Source organism: Stegodyphus dumicola, chromosome 7 (assembly GCF_044657685.1).
Source record: "Stegodyphus dumicola isolate Sdum_Otavi_A_Nest chromosome 7, ASM4465768v1".
In the NCBI taxonomy this organism is placed as follows: Eukaryota; Metazoa; Arthropoda; class Arachnida; order Araneae; family Eresidae; genus Stegodyphus; species Stegodyphus dumicola.
The window spans coordinates 23,826,204-23,844,479 of record NC_140774.1 but is presented as its reverse complement, the minus strand read 5'-3'; the positions used below and the strand labels follow the sequence as shown (position 1 = coordinate 23,844,479).

The 18,276-nt window shown below is 31.0% G+C and overlaps 1 protein-coding gene across 1 annotated transcript in view; it reads right to left on the bottom strand.

Moving 5' to 3' along the window:
- Positions 1-2,194: 2,194 nt before the first annotated feature.
- LOC118200038 (uncharacterized) overlaps positions 2,195-18,276 on the bottom strand; it is a 33,084-nt gene continuing 17,002 nt past the window's right edge. The window contains exons 3-5 of the mRNA XM_035371961.2: positions 6,829-6,922; positions 5,214-5,386; positions 2,195-5,103 (exon numbers count right to left, since the gene is read on the bottom strand). Of these exons, the coding sequence (XP_035227852.1) occupies positions 5,017-5,103; positions 5,214-5,386; positions 6,829-6,922 (354 nt within the window). The 3' untranslated portion in view covers positions 2,195-5,016. The remainder of the gene's footprint in view (positions 5,104-5,213; positions 5,387-6,828; positions 6,923-18,276) is intronic.

The following is an 18,276-nucleotide window of genomic DNA, read 5'->3' as shown; positions in this document are numbered from 1 at the left end:
TAATTAAGAAAAATGCACAAAAAACACGTATCTCAGCAACCGGCAGTCCGATCGGCTCATAATTTACAATCTTATAATTGCCAAATTTTGAAAAGAGGTTTGGTCTTTATTCCAGAGAGATTGGCAAATTAGAAGATTAATTAGCATAATGAATAAAAATTCTCCACTACGTTAATTTCGTCCCCCGCTAATGGCCTTGACGATTCCAACTGGAAAACGGATACAGCTGCAACCCCTCAAAACCCGTCGCCTTCGAATCTCAGCCTGTCCACAAAGATATCGGAAGGAAAGAAAAAGGAGTATTAGGGCGTTTTTAATATGCTCCTAATTCGCAAATCAGTGCGGAATCAATTCCATCAGTCGTTTTATCCCCTGGAGGGTTTAAAATTCAAAATTTCAAAGAAATCGGCCGGTAAGTTCCAGATTTACCGATTTTTTGTGCATTTTTGGGCTCAATTTCTCTAATTAAGAAAAATTAATATCTTGGGAACAAATAATGCGATCGGCTCCAAATTTAGAAATTTACAACTCATAGATAGTCAAATGAAGGATGCTCTTTGTTCTAGAGAGATTGGCGAATTAGAATATTAATTAGCATAATGAATAAAAATTCTCCACTACGTTAATTTCGTCCCCCGCTAATGGCCTTGACGATTCCAGCTGGAAAACGGATACAGCTGCAACCCCTCAAAACCCGTCGCCTTCGAATCCCAGCCTGTCCACAAAGATATTGGAAGGAAAGAAAAAGGGGTATTAGGGCGTCTTTAATTACCCTGTTAATTAGGCTCCTAATTCGCAAATCAGTGCAGAATCAATTCCATCCGTCGTTTCATCATCTCGCGGGTTTAAAATTCAAAATTTCAAAGAAATCGGCGGGTAAGTTCCGGAGATACTGATTTTTTGTGCATTTTTCGGGCTAATTACCATCTTTGCTAATTAAAGTCGCACGAAGATGCGAATGGCCAAAATGGCGAGCTACGGACGTCCTGAATCCAACGGTATGCTCCGCTAAGCTCTACACCCAGCCGTTTCGGAGAAGATGAGGTTATAAACAAACAAACAGACGCGCACAGATTTTAATAGTATAGAGAAACCGTTAAAATCAGATATTAGGATCCAAGTTCATTCTGCAAAGTAAATAACTTTGTTATTTTTTATTTAATTTTAACCCCTCTTTCTGTACATTCTAAACAAAGGTTATAAGAGACAGATGTAACAACCAACTTTAGGAGAACGAGGATATAACAAGCATGTCTAAAGAAGCCATATGATGTAGGAGACCACTGAACCAAAAAAACGTTAAGTGGAGTCTCTGATTCCATTCTAATTCTTTAACCAAGTTACCAAAAATAACTTTATTCAAGGCTAATTGCTCTGAAATTTTCGCTATTCAGGAAAAGAGAACATAGTGAATGTTATGAGCTTCCAGTTTTACAGTTAATTGTTCTTTTAGAGAATGAAAAGTTTTGACCCTTACCTGTTTGTTTTGTTTAAATATAAATGATCTCGAGGTTCTATTCTCTGAACAGTGGTTTTGCATTTTTTATGTCTTTTGCAAGAAATAAGTCATTCTTTATAAAAGTTATTGAATCTTTGTGTTGACCATACATATCTTGGAGAAAATGATTGTGAAGTCATTACACATTTGAGGAAAAGCATACATGATGGAATTAACTTTTCCTTTTCCTGATTTTCCAGAACAACAAAACTCTCACGTATTCTTTGATGAAACACTCTGTTCTGCATCAAAAACTCACTTGCATGGCAAGCTATAAACGTAAAGGTTCTGTACTAAAAATAAGGTGAACATTATTAAAAAAATATGAAATCGATGCAGCTAAAACGATATTTGCTATAAATACAGTTTACCCAAATCTACACATGGCTAGTGTAGAGAAAATCGAAACTATAATTTCTGCTCACAGAAAAAAATTTGAATGCGAAAAAAAAAAGTTGAAACCATTGAAGCACATATATTGAAGAATCATTGATGAAATGGATCGGCATTCAAAGAAGCCATAACCTGCCAATATCTTAAACAAATTCTTCAAAGGCCAATGAATTTACCAGACACTTTGGATAGACTAGAAAAGAATGGACAATAAATTTAAGAACTGTGTGTTTAAGCCAGCATTCAATCAACTTTAATAAACATTTTCCATTTCGCTACATAAATAACAGAACACTAAAAATCCAAGACTTTTGATACTTCAGTTTTTAATGATATAACAGTAAAACATACAAAAACACCAAACTTTACAAATGAAATATTAACAATAATATGGTAAACAAAAGACCGCATCATATAAAATCAACATTTTTTTTTACACAGTAATGATTTTAAGTAGAAATGAAATATATTAGTAATATGAATTCACATGAATTCAACAGAAAAAATACCTATTTTAATGCAAACCTAAAGTGAACTAAGTCATAGATGGCTTACATAGATTAAATGATACAATTTTCATTTTATTATTTTTATACCTGATAGATTACCCATTGCACTTAAAAAAACAAATCATTATTTTAAACATGGCAAACTAGAAAAACAACTGCATGTTTAAAATGCTATGTTTAATTGCAGCAAATAGATGCATAAAATACTGTGTGCATATGATTTAAGCAAAGGAAAATTTCAAAAATCATGTATTTCTGAATATGCAATATTTCTACTTTACATAATCCAAAATAACATATCACACTACAAAACAATTATACAACTTCCAACAAGTTTGAGCAAAATACAAATAAAAACTCAAGTCATGACAAAAAGTAATAACTATTTCTTCAAAATACATCATGATAGTTGCATGCTAAATTTTATTTTAAATGTATGAAATATTAGTATGTTAGTACTATTTGTACAATCATGCAAAACATACTTATCAGTTAAAATTTTTATGTTTAACTAAAATCTTTATTCTAAAGAAAACAAAATGTAAACTATATATATTTGTACATATCTAACAGAATCACATATTATCACATTTAAAAGTGATCAAATATTATAAAAATTTCTGACCATAATGCTGCATGTATTGTTCAATAAGAACAATACTGTCTTCATAAACAGCTCAGATGAAATGCCATGTAATAATGCAGTTTACATGAAAAATTGTTTGGGCAAAGCATTTCAAGAAGAAAGAAATTAATTACTATAATCAAAATTTCCTTATTAAAATATATTAAGTTATGAATAAAAACTTTTTGCAAAAATATTGAAAATTTTAATTTAAGATGAGCAAAGTGCAATTAATATACCTTAAATTGGACAGAAAAAAATATTGAAGTTTCAGTCATTTTACATCCAAAAGTTGCATTTACAGGGAAAACTGAAAGCTACTATTTATATCAAAAAAGATTGGGAGGAATAGTCTTTATAAATTTAACTTACGTTAGTAATCTGAATTAATATCAATTCTGTGAGATCCAAGAAAGTCAACCACAAATCATTAAAAGAAAGATAGTTCAAATAATATTTTAATACCGAGCATATGAATATCCAAACTAACAGCACATGTGCTAATGAATTAATTCAAGCACTGTTTAATATAATTTGCACCTGTAATACTTAAAATGTCTGAAAGACATGTTTTTAATCATTACAAAATATTACATTTTGCTATTACCACATGGCATATTCTCAAATCGCGTATTTTCAAGCATTTTTTGTATCAGAAGTACACAGACTGGCTGTCACTTCACCCCTATTTTACAATTTGTTACCACATGGCACATTTTCAAGTTGCACTAATTCATTCATTAGGAACATATCTAAACTGGCTGTTAACTTTAGTCTTCATACTGTTCAAAAGATGAAATATAAAAGGTAAATTGGTCATTTTTCCATTCAACAAATTTTCTGAAAACTGTTCTTTACATTTAATATATATATCATATCATATCACAATTAGGATGATATATTTTCTGAAAATCGCAATAACATTACTAAAAGAAAAATTATATTGGCATGAGAATATTGATTTATTTCTTGGCAAATGCTTTACAAAATGATTCCTCTCCCCCCCCCAAAAAAAGGGAAGGGTTTTTATACTAATCAGTTAAACTAGAATTAACTATAAAATTTACATTAGAATTTAATATTATGTTATAATTATTAAAAATATTATAATTAAAGATGATATTTCTTGGATCAGTTAACTGGTAATTAGAATTTTCATTTAGACTTACCTCACAGCTTTCAACCAAAAAATTAATAAATTTAATACTTTTTTGATAAAATACTCATAATATGGTTCTAAATAACATACCTAATATGAATAATGCATGTAAGCATAATAAAAATACATAACACAACACTCTGAAATAATGTGCAGCATCATTTGTGCCTAAAGAAGGGTGACACAAGGCTTTTTACATTAAAATAATGCTAAAGAAATATTTAATTTTATCAGTTATTAAAATCTGTATAGAAATTTTGATTCTATCTCACAGGAAAAAATACTGTTATAAAAAATGATATCACTAAATTGCAATAATGCTTCAAGAAACAATAAATTGAAAAATAAAATCAGCTGCATACTGCATTATTTTGATAATTTTAAGATTTTATATAATATAAAAGTGTAAAGGGGGGATAAGAAGGATTATTTAAAGAGAATTAAAAAATAATATCAGTAGTATTCCAAGCAAATGCAATGATTATATTAAAAGAACTACACTATGCAATTTAAAATGTTTCTTTGTTAAGATACTTAAAGAGACTTTTAATAAGTATAGAATATTTACATTCATTTCTTGAAGTAACAGAGAAATGCCAACTTATCACATATACAACAGTACTGTGACCTAATATAAGGAATTTTTTGCTTAAACTCAAACCTGTACCATAAAAATGGTAAAATAAGATATTTTTCATATATCAGGAGGAAAAAAAATTCACTTTAAAAAATTTGTTACAGCATGTTTTCCTACAAACGTCATTTGTGCATTATCTATTATGTAAAGTGAACTTCAATAAATTCAGATAATTGCATGCTTCATTCCTGATGATCAATACGGAAAAACCGATTTCAGTAAAAATAATGAATGCTGCATCTTCTGATTTTCCATGAAGTACAAGAGAGGTCCAAATGTATACTGAAAAAAAAAAGGGGGGTTCATCATTATTCAGTTTTTAAATCAAATTTAAAGCTACTCCAAAAATAAAATAATCTTACACAAAGGAATTATTATGCATTTATATATACCTGGAAGAAATAGCTTGTTCTGCGGAATGTAATGGTAATAGTTAATTTACTCTGAGCTTCTTTCAGTTTCACAAAACCAAATTCAATTCGGGGCATGAGAAAATTGTCTCCTTCAATAACAATGAGTTTTCCCTTTTTGAATTCTGTTACTCGATATAACATCTGATATTCACCTAATGATGAGCAAAAAATATTTATCAAAAACTGGCTTAATTATGTTATTAAATATTACTAAATTATAATTCCTCATAATTACAAACTAAAATGAAATGCCACCTACATTTTATCATTTTCAAGCAACTTAAAAAAAATAAATAAATAAAATAGCTATGCTAAATGTAATTTAAAACAGAATTACAGAAAATATTAATATTCTGATATCTATCATTTTAAAAAATGATGAATTCTCGAACAAATGAGAAGATATGATCTCGAACAAATGAGACAGATTTAAAAATATGATTAGGAAATTTAAATCATTCAAAGCTATTTGCTAAAAAACAACAAGAATCATAAATTATAAATAAAGTTTTAAAGTTTATTATTATTGCTGTTGTATTTTTAGAATATATAATTTTATAGCATATTTATTTATCACTAAATATGATACAAAAAATACTCATCCTTCATGTTTTTCTATAACAGATTTCCCTTTTTGCTCTAATCTTAAAAAAAAAAAAAATTATGGGAATAATAGATTGATGAAATAACATATATTACATGAAGTTTAGGGGGCTCTTTATTTTAACAGACAGAATATCATTATTTTTATAAAGGAATAAATGATTTGGAGGCTTCCTTCGAACGTAGAGCCTCTGCTGGGTTGCACGATCCTATGAATTTGCATCCGAAAATAACACATACTTATTTCTCAACTCATCTTTAATCCTTAATAGATGACAAAGTTTGCTTAAATAATTCTTACCACTTAGATATGGCTGCCTGCCATTTACGAGTTAAATATGCTCATATAGCAGAATTAATTATAGGAATTACTAATATTCATGAAGGAGGAAACCATGTATGAAAACTGCGATAAACTTCATGAAGGAGGAAATCATACATGTAAACTGCTTTTAAAACTCCCAGAAAAGACCATTCTTGGATCTATGAAGTCTCAAATTTACTTTGTCTTTTTTTTTTTTTTGGTTTACTCTGTGAATATTTAAATAACATTCATACTGAACAGGGGGAAGAATATAAACTGGGAGATAATTACACGTTTTAAATTAAAATAACAATTTTTCAAATTAAAGTTCATAAAAATTTGTATTTATAGTTAATAATTAAATAATAAATTACACATTAAATATATTCTTAATTGCTAAGAATTACAAGCATAATCTCTCAGCACATTTATTACTATAAAGAAAATTTATTATTCAAAACAGCAATTATTGTATTTAAAAAAAAACTAAAACTGTAAAATTCTCATTTCATTAAGAAAACTATATATTTAGAAATATTTCCAGCAGTTTTCTATGTAAATAAATGAAAAAACACCACACAGCTTTATTTGGGCAATTTATCTCTGATGCTAGTAACTAAAATCTGTACTGAATTATAATAAATTATGTACATCAAAATACATATAAAATATATATCTATAACTTACCATACAAAGGAATGTCATAAACTGCATATAATTTTTTACCCACACCTAAGGGTCGACCATCAGCATCTCGTATTCGTGATACAAAAGGGAACCACTAAAATTATAGCAATATTCAAATAAATTTATTTTAAATAATATGTTTATATAAGTTAAATTTCGACAATAATGAAAGATTTTTTTTAAATACCTGGGCAATAAAAGCATCTATTACAGAAAACTCATGTGTTATTTTCCCCTTCTTACACAAAGAGAAGAACACAAATGTTCTTCTCATGGTGTAATTGGAGAGGACACTAGGTTGGTAATCATAAGGTCCAAATTATGAATCCTGATGAGACAAGAGCTAATCTCACTCTGCTTTAAAAAATGATTCTACAGGGGGCACCTAAACTAAAATGCGGTTGAACGATAATTTGTCACCACCAGGACTTGGCGAATGGGCTACATCCTCCCTAATTAATCTTTAAGTGTGGCAGAATATAAGGGATTTGTGTCCTCACCGCATGCATAGCACGTCTGGCTGGCAAGTGGAAAAATCTGGAGTTTGAATCCCAGCAACAGTATAGCAGATTATCTATCATTTCTTATTCGAAAGCTTCTAAAATGACTCTAGAAGTGGCACCAGAACTATGACATGGGACAATTTATCATCACCAGGATTTGGCAAATGGGTCCCATTCTTCCAAGTTGCCCTTTTGTGGGGGAGAATATAAAGTATTTCTCTCTCCTTACAGCACTCTCATGGTGTAATTGAAAAACACTTCGCACTGGCAATCGGAAGATCCGGAGTTTGAATCTCTGCAAGGGAAAATCTCATTTTTCATGTCTCCTGCTTCTAATGATCTAATCCAACTGCACAACCAAAGTTTTATTTCCTATATATTATACCAGCTAACAAAAGCTTCACTTAATATGAAGTTAAAACTATGTTCCCTTTACCTATGGTATACAGGTGTACTTTCATAAATATCATCAGGTGTTAAAGTTTTTAAAAAACTTTCTGAGACATTTTTACCATTTTGTTAACATCATGTCTTGATCACAGAAATTATGTCTAAAAGGAAAAAACCACACACGCACAAAAAAAAAAAAAAAAAAAAAAAAAAAATGCCAATCTAAGCTGCAAGAACCTTTCATTTATCTTCTAAATTATAACAGTACTTTGCTTATAAGTTTAAAACAAAGTGAACACAGTAAAACCAGACTTTTAAGCAATATTTCACAGTCTGTAGACATTTAAACCATTATTATAATTCATAAAAAAAAGTCTTTCTTAAAGTGCAACTGCTATAAAATTTCTATTTCATTCTTCTACATATATTCTGTAATGGCAACTTTATCGTTTGGCCAACTAAGCTTTTCCTCTGCTCCATTACGATTACTGTGGATTTACTGTATTAATCTATTAGATGTAAAATTTAGCAACATGAAAATAATATAAAAGTTAAGTTTTTGATAACTGGCATATTCCACAACACTAACAATTCTTTTCAAAATGCATATGCTGTAATAATGGCTTAGTTTCCTTTTAAGAACAAATTAAATTATGTATGTTTTTATTTCAGAATAAAGATAAATAATTCTAGAAATGCGAGTGAAAACAAGTAATTATAAGCTATCACTAATAAAATGCATCTCTAGTTTCTTATTACGCTAACTACGCAAATCTGAATCCAAGCAACCGGCATGAGAAACTTGAACCTATGGATTAAATGATATCAGTTTGCAAACAAAAGCAAACAATGACCACAGACATTGCAGTATTAAACTGCAAATGCGGAAACATCAAAGGACAGTTAACAAAGATTTTAAGTGAACTTGGTATCACACAGTGACAAGCTAATTTGGATAACGGTAGGAAATATTCATGAAAAATTGGAAGGGCTCAAATCCAATTAGGCAACTTTTTTTGAATGGGCAATAAACATGCCAACATGGCTAACTCGATATTTTGATTCAGTACAAACCGAGGAGGTTAGAATAGAAGGAGGGAAGGTTTGCAGTTTCCTCCACTATTGGGGAATGAAACCCTATCTAACAAGCTGCATCCATATTTGTAATTTCAAAACATTGCATTATGCCAATGAAACGTACGTGTTTCTAAATATATTAAATTTATAATGAAATGCCTCACTATAGTTACATTTTTCTTTTAAAGTAATAAAGATGATATCCATAATTTACTATATACAGAAAATTATTAAGAAATAGTTCGAAATCTAAATGAATGTATATAACATTAAAGCCTTTAAAAATGATGTTTCTGCATACTTCAAAGATTTGCTTAGGTTTTATTAGCAATCTGTTGGGTGCACTTTCTAATTTTTCCTTTCAGAAGTGATATTTCTGATTTATTCACAATATTATCATAATTTAGTACAGAATAATTTCATATGCAAATGTTTAAGAGATAAGGAAAGGAAGTTATTTTATTTTAGTATGCTTAATGCTTCAGATTTAAGTTGTAATACACTAAAACAGAAATTCACATATTTTTTTGTTGCAATAGCAGCTGTTGAAATAGCTAATTTTAGGAGACTGATACTTGCTGCAAATAGTATTTCATTTTCTTCTTTTTTTAAAGCATTTATTGGCATAATTTTAAAATTTAAATATTGATTAAGATAAATTAATTTAAATCTTAATTTCAATAAAAAAACGCATTTTAACTTTTATCCATTTATCAATTTTTAGAGGTTTTTCAGGGTGGAGGAGTGTTCTTGTGGAAACTTGAGAAAAGTGTTAATTTTGATTCAGCTACATTAAATGAAATAACTTCATGGACTCAGAAAATCCAAAATGCTAAACAAATAGAGATAAAATAAACAGCAAGCAGATTTGCATGATGCATGTCAAAAGTTACAGCTAATTAAGGGATGGTGGATTTAGATAGTTGCTCAGCTCAGTGCATCTCCAAGTTCCATTAAAAAATTAAAAGCTTATGTAAATTCCATTCTAACTTATTTCTAATGCTTTAATGATGAGAAAATTTTTACATGTAAAGGGAAAATGTCTTTGGCTGATCTCTACATATAATAAAAGAAAGAGTCTGTCTGTGTGTCAGTGTCTTTCGTTCGCACTGCGCATAAGCTAATAGACCAACGGCTACGAAATTTGGTACATAGGTGCATCTAGACAAGAGCCAGTGCACCTCGAAGCGATGTTTTCGAAATTCGAATTCGAATTTTTTTTATTTTATGTTTTGTGATGAAATTGCTTCATTTTCAGACATAATGGGCTATAGGAAAGTGAGATTTTACTCTACACACACCATTTTCACATCATCATGAAACATAAGCACTTAGCTATTTTACAAACTTAAAATAAATTTCGTGATTCAATAAATCGATTGAATACGAATTTATTTAATAAAGTGAGCTTAACACCTTTTCAACGGGATTTTTTTCTAAAAAAGTTTATTTTAAAAATGTACACTTTATTTTTCTTTGATGTTTGGACACATTCAACTTTCCACCTTGCAACTGCTTTTACAAAAAGAATTTTGGAAAAATGATAATATTTTGTATTTTTTAAAAAAAATTTAAATGAAGCTTCCGAGTACACTTCTCACGTCTCACATTTTTAAAAATGTGACTTTGGCAACTATTTTCCTTTCTTATTGTTGTTGATAGATTTTTGATGAAATCGCATTATTTTGAATAGTTTCATTCTTTTAGAAATATGGGTTTGGCAACAATTTTTCGTCGCATTTCTTATGTCACCGTTTTTAAGAGACTGGCATATTTCATTGTCATTTTTATATATATATAATACATTTTTATTGATTTTTTTGTTTTTTGAGTTTCTTTCATGTTATATTTTGCTTATTTCACCATTTGTAAGATATTGAAAAGTTTTGCATGATTTTTTTCTTCAACAGAAAGTTGGTTAATTTTTTATTAGGATGATTAATATTTGTATTAAGGGATATAGCTTATTTCATTGTAATTTTTTTTCTCTTGAAAATATAAAATATCATTAATTATACTTTGCTTTTTAGAATTTTTTGTTTTTTGTATTCTTTTATGTTATTTATTGCTCATTTCACTGTCTTTAAGATATTGAAAAGTTTTGAGTGATTTTTTTACGAAACAAAGTTCTTAACCTCCTTTATACCAGAGTTCTTAAGATTTTGCAAAGGGAAGTTCGTTAATTTATTTATTAAGATAATTAATATTTGTATTAAGGGATATTGTTTATTTCATTGTAATTTTGTTATACGTAATAACTTTTTTTTTATGAAGTTGTTCTGCTGAGTAAAATTCTACGCAGTTTTTAAATTTAACGTTTGGTGTTCCCTTCAGCCATTTTTCTTGTACATTTAAAAGCCAGACGAAGGCTGGCAGTGAAGCTGTTAGTATTTAATAAAAAATGCAACAGCGAAAAAAATCATGCCCATTTTTATTAAAATCACAACACACAGTACACACAATAACGCATGACAACGGTTACTAATATAATAATTAATAGATTACAGAGGTATTTAAAGATGTTTATAAAAAAAAATTATATTCAATTATAGTTCAAATATACCTTTGGCCATTTACATAGAAAAAATAATGTTTTAAAGACAATTAAGAAGAAAACTATAAAAAGGAATAAATATCCTAATAATTTTACATCCAAAATAATAAGCCTTCAGAAAAAACATAAATCAATAAATGTATAGCATTCTGAAGCAAAATCCTTTCATTGATTTAGAAAAACATTTGTAACACTTTCTTCTTCATAAAACAGTACAGAAGTATAATAAGATATTCATTATAAATATATTTATCATGTCTGGAAATATGCAACCGAGTATTTTTTTTAACTTCAGGTTATTTACTGAACCTTACAAACATATAAAATTTAATTTTTAAATGTAATAAGCAGATGGTTAAATACGATAAGTATTTTGCTTACATTTTAAATTACATTACATACCTTTCTGTTTTATATCCAATATGATATACTATTTCAGCTTATATATCTAGAAACAGAGGTAGAAATGTTTCCATAAACTATATATCACATGTAATTTGCATGTAACTGTATATATTACATGTAACTTTTTTTCCCCCTACTGTCCTTTGAATAAAATGACTTCTGTGTATATCTATCAAACAGAATCAGCAACATTTATTTTATTTCTTCCTTAAATATATATATCTTAACTGGAAAATATTTTCTAAAATTGCTTTTACTAAATGGACTGTATCAGTGTTTCTCAACCGCCGGTCCTCAAGAAATATTTGCTGGTCCACGAAATATCCAGCCTTTTATAAATTGCCGAGCCATACACTTAGTACCACCACTTAGTGTGCCCTGCCCGCTTTGAGTATCGCTGATTACTTGAACACTGAATATCTGTCATAGTGTTTAAGGCCTCTTAGGTTAGGTTTTGCTTTTTATCTTGCTTACATTCTTCTGCATGCTTAGACAACTGAAAACTATACATCAGTGTATGCTTTTAATAACCACTAAATTTAATACTGTGCTATAACTACTACAGTACAACGACTTTAATCCGGACTCGTCAGAACTTGGGCGATTTCGGATTAGGGGTTTTTCCAGATTATAGATCATCAATTTAAATCTGGTAAGATGGCATGCAGAAATTATAAAATTAAAAATATGAAACCGTAATTTATGAAATAAAGAGCAATTATGATCTAAAGGGTATTAAAATTTACAAAAAAAAAAAAAAAAAAAAAAAAAAAAAAAGCTTAATATTTGTTTGTTTACTTCATTAAACATTTCTTTCATTGTAAGTTACTTTGTTTTATGTGCTAATACTTTCTCTTTAATTCTATAAACAGACATGATTTCTTGTACAGTTACAAAGTTCTGCTGTTCAAGTCCTGTAATTGCTGTGTCGAAAATGCCAACTAGCTTGTCAATCTAAATTTTTTCGTTTTCAATAACATCTCTGTCACTTTCTTCACTTTCGGAAGCAGTACATCGAAACATGCTTTCGCTTTGTAGATCCTTTAGCAGCTCCAGAATCGGAAACTCTTTTTGATATAATTGAAAGTTCAAGCTTACTTTTTATAAAATTGCTCTAACAGTCCGCAAAAAATAATAAGCCGGATCCAGTTAGAAAATTAAGGAACAACGCTATCTGCAACATTAATGGAAATAGATAATTAGATAATTTTAGCCTAGCTTATACCGCCTGTTATACATTTAAACGTGCATGCGTAAAGGTATTATGCGCGTGTGTAAATGCATACGTGCATGCGTAAAGGTATTATGCGCATGTGTGAATGCATACGTGCATGCGTAAAGGTATTATGTGCATGTGTAGAAAGTTTGTAGCTTTGAGGTCCGGATTATAGACATCCGGATTAAAGACTTCATACTGTATTTAACTTTAGGTAGATTGAAAATCACTAACCAGGATGAGTAAGAAGGAAACGAAAGGCACATCAGGCGAGTCAAAAGAACTTCCTCCTTATGACTTCTATAAAAATGCCGATGCTCAATTCTAGGCTTCACATTTCTCAACTTGTTATGAAGCTGAACATCCCAAAGTTGCTGCCATTTTCTTAGGATCTTCTCTTTGATAAGACAACATATATCTCTAAAAGAGATGAGGCGACTGGACAGTTCAAAAGCAAATTTTTCTGCGATATCAGTCAGATCATTTCCCTTTATTCCCACATGTCCAGGAACACAGCTGTACAGAATTTCGTATTCACGATTCCTTAAGTTTATATTTAAATTGAGAACATCCACTATTATGGGATTCTGGTGGTGTTGGTGGTAGTTGAGTTAATGGCACATAACCAGAAAGGTTACATGCGCCAAACACATGGCAGTTTATAAAAAGAGTGAGTGAGAGGTTATTGGCGCAAAACCAAAGATGATTATATCGCACCAAACACAAGATGGGATGATTACAATTGATGAAATTAAAATACAATAAATAAAACAAAGGGACAAATGTACCAAATCCAGAGGATGAAGTCATATACAAACAAGGTAAAAGCACACATTAAAATCCAAGACACAATCTTCAAAACAAATTACATTAGGTAGTAAAAGCCAGTCTCTTCTAAATAATAAAATAAATTACAATTAGCCTCTCTTTCGATTAAACGGTCGAGAGGTAAGTCACAGCTATTAAAATATTTCTGACGAAGACTATTAAAACATGGACACTCGATTAAAATATGACGAACAGATACACAAACATTACAATTTAAATAAATAGGCTTATTTTCAGCTTTCAGAAGATAGTTATGTGTCACTCTAGTGTGACCAATTCTAAGGCGTGTCAAAAGAACTTCCTCCTTACGATTTGCAGCAAAATCCCAATGCTCAATTCTAGGCTTTACATTTCTCAACTTGTTGTGAAGCTGATTGTCCCAAATTTGCTGCCATTTTTTTCGAATCTTCCCCTTGATGACATAGCAGGTGTCTCTAAAAGGGATAAGGCGACTGGACAGTTCAACAGCAGATTTTGCTGCGATATCTGCAAGCTCATTCCCCTTTATTCCCCCATGCCTGGGAACCCAGCAGTACAGGATTTCATATCTTCAAATCGTTAAGTTTATATGAATTTTGAGAACATCCACTACCACAGGTTTCTGAGTGTTGGGAAAAGTTTCCAACGATTTAAGAGCACTATACGAGTCTGTATAAACTATGAACTTTTTGTGGCAGAGCTTTGAAATGTACAAAAGACCATAATATATTGCAGTTAGTTCAGATGTTAGGACTGAGAAAGCATGGTGCAGGCATCTGCCCTCTATGTAATCTTCAAATACAAATGCCATTCCGACATGATCATTTGACTTGGATCCATCTGTATATATCGGATAATAACTGCTATATTTGTGCCTATGCTCAGCGAAGAGTTGTCTGTAAATGATATTGTTAGTGCTTGCCTTCCCAAGATGCTTGAAAACATCAAGAAGCTGAATCCGTGCATTTTCCCAAGGTGGAATTTCAAAATTCTGCATTCCTTGGAGGTGCATATCAGAGGGAAAGTTCCTCAATGACAGAGCGAACTCTTAAACAGAGTTCATAGCCACATTTTAGTTAAAAAAATTAGCACCTATAAGCACTTTTCAAGCACATTTTAAGGAAAAAATAAGCACCTGTCTAATTACATTATACACGACTGCATAACCTTAAAAGAAAAATTAGACTTGTAATTTAAAATATGAGCAATGCAATATTTATTAAGAGAATGAGCATTACCTCAACAATGGAAAACAATTAACTTTTTTTTATTTTTTTTTTATTTTAAATGACAGTTCAATTTACAGAATTAGTTTACAATGAGAGGAAAAAACACTATGCAGAACTAAACTATATTACAAAATTTAATGATGATATTTCAGTTGAAAATATAGAAAATAAATAATAATAAGCCATATTAATTGTATTCGTTCGGCACCTAATAATAAATACAATTTATTTTTCCACTCATATTAATATTTAAATAATTTAACTTGTAGGGTTTATATTTATTTTAACTAACATTTATTTTAAGTTTAAACTATCTTTCTTGTCAAGCCTTACATTCCCCTGGAACTGCCAATGCCAGAATATGTAAATTTTAGTAGAACGCGCAAGGATTCAAATGATCAGCGGAAGTATTATGATTTAAATAGGAAGGAAACGAGTTCAGAGTGTGATATTCTTACTTCACGAGCGCGGAGGTAGTTAGCGAGAAATTGAAGAACCCCACGTTTCGGCCTAGGTGCTTGGCGGGAAGTAGTGTTAATCGTTAAAGTGAGCTTCAAGTCTGCTGAATTAGCAGCGGTATTGTAAAACGCGGTGAGTTAGTTATTTTAGAGAGCCTCGTAGTTAGAGTCTTGTCTTTAGTTTCTTTTCAGGTTATTATTTTTATTTGACCGCCGAGTTGGCGCAGTCTGTGAGTGTCAAGAGCACGCAATTGTAATTTATTACGTTGAATAAAAAGGGACTTAAACCCTTCACAAGACTCTGTATTTTTCACAGTCACCTCTTGGTTGCGTGCAAGTTGGAGGCGCGCAACGTTACAAACTTAAATCAAAATTCTGAACATTTTCTAAATTTTCATTGCATAACAGTTTTTCCTTAACATGTATCCCAAGCAAAGTAATTTAAGTAAAAAAGAAGCACATTTCTGAAATCAGAAGACGAGAAATTGCTTCATTCAGTCATCCTTTAACAGTAAAAGCTTAACTAACCCACATACTCGAAAATTCCCGAATATTCCGGATAGTAATAGGAAAAAGAGGAGTGGGGGAGATAGTAGCTGTTCCTTAGATTTAAATTTAGGCTAAATAAATGATTTTGACATTTCGATATGTGCATCATATAAAAACCAACGGAACTGAGAAATATTCTGCTTAGAAAGCACAGTAAAACTCTTTTAAGTGTTCATAAACAAATCTCAGACTGAACATCAAAATTAATTATCAATGCAAAATACCGCAAACAATATTGCGCAATACGTGCGGCGTAATGCTTCCATATGTGATGTTACGCAATCGGAATCAACACCTGCCGGTATTCGGAGAAAAAAGAACTAAATAAAGGAAAAGAAAAAGACTTACTAATCTGGGGTGTTTCTGATTCTAATTTTCAACAGACTGTATTAAATTTGCGGAATAGAATCAATCTTCGCTTGGTTTGGATAGACCGCAAAAACTTTTAGTCCTATTCAATCCAGAGTGGACAGTAACAAAAAAAAGTCCGCTGCTTCAATATTAGAGATTTTGCAGAGAAACTCCCAACCTCCGTACTATATAATGTATTGGGAAAGAAAATGAAATTGTATTTTGACTATTCGATTACTTTCCTTTTATTTAAGCCATTCCGAATATTATTACTTAGAAAGCTAATCTGTGTAAAAATACACCCATTTTTGGAAGTTTATCTACACTTCAGCAGCTATTGCAACTATAGTATTATAAATATTCATATATATACATATACTCATAATATAAGCATAACGATCATAATAAACACGAATATGAACTGACTACGCGGAACGAGAATGCAAATTATTAAAATCTTGATTCAAACGTGTGTAGTATTTGGGTGGGAGGAAAAGAATACCTAATGTACCCGGAATTTTCTACGTTTTCGCAATTCTTTGGCCAATAGAACGACGTGCACCTGTCTGTACTCTCGCACGCACTATAGGTTACGTTAATGCAGAGGAAGGGGGGAAAAGCAATTTTCGGGAGTATGATTCACCATCTCACGTTGCATGTAAGGAAGAAAAGTTGTTTATTTAGTTTCGGCTTTGGTACGGGGAAAAAATGCGCATTCATTAAAAACAAAGGATTAAAAAAAAAAAGCACTAAAAGCAAAAAGTAAGCACTAAAAACAAAAAAAATAAGGGCGTTAAAGAAAAAGTAAGCACCTATAAGGGCCTTTATATTTTATTTTCAAATATAAGGACTTATAAGCACTTGTAAGGACTGCTACGAACCCTGTTAAAAGAAAGGTAGGTACACAGGATGGACGTGTTTCAAATAAAGTGTTACACACATTATCAAGTAAGCACAGCTTATTGGGATGTTCAGGTTGCGATAGAATATTAAAATATTGCAAAAGGAACAATTGCTCACACCTCAGATAAAGTGATGGTTCATTAGAATCAACATACAGGCTCTAGAAAGGAGAAATCCTGAAGGCTCCAAAACAAATCTGCAGAGCCTGATGATGAACAGGATCCAATTTTAACAATTCTGATGACCGAGCAGATCCGTAAACAACTGAGCCATAGTCCAGTCTAGAGCGGACAAGCGTTCTGTGAATGTGAAGTGCACTGAGCAACTGAGCAACACTCTGCACCTCAAGAGGTGTTCGCCAGCATTTTTACAATATTTAGTGTTTTTAAACAATTCTTTCTCAGGTTTAAAACATGAGAAAGGAAAGTCAATTTTCGGTCGAACGTTTCTCCTAAAAATTTTACTTCAGGCGCAACTGGAATAATTGAATATAGAGATTCAGATATAACTCAGGCTCAGGATGGAGACCTTGCTTCCTACAAAACTGCACGCACAAAATTTTCTGCTTCGAAAATGTAAATCACTGTTTGTCTGACCATTCTTGGATCTTATTCAGAGCCATCTGCAATTGCCTCTCTACGTATCTCATTACTCTCTACGTATCCCTCGACAGCTAATTTGTAAATCATCACCATATAGAGATCCCAAGATGGTGGCAGGAAGTTATTTTAATACAGAGTTTATTTTTATACTGAACAGAGTTACACAAAGCACATAGCCTTGAGGCACACACTCTCCTGTTCAAAAACATCTGATAAAACAGAGCCAATCCTTACTTGAAAAGTTCTAGTGTTCAAGAGATCCCGAAGTATACCATATCTCCATGCCTTATCATAAAGCTTTTTCAATGTCAAAGGATACCGAGACAAGGTGACTTCTTCTTACAAAAGATTTTTGAATGCATGTCTCTAAGAGGGAGCATGTTATCTACGGTTGTTCTGCCCTC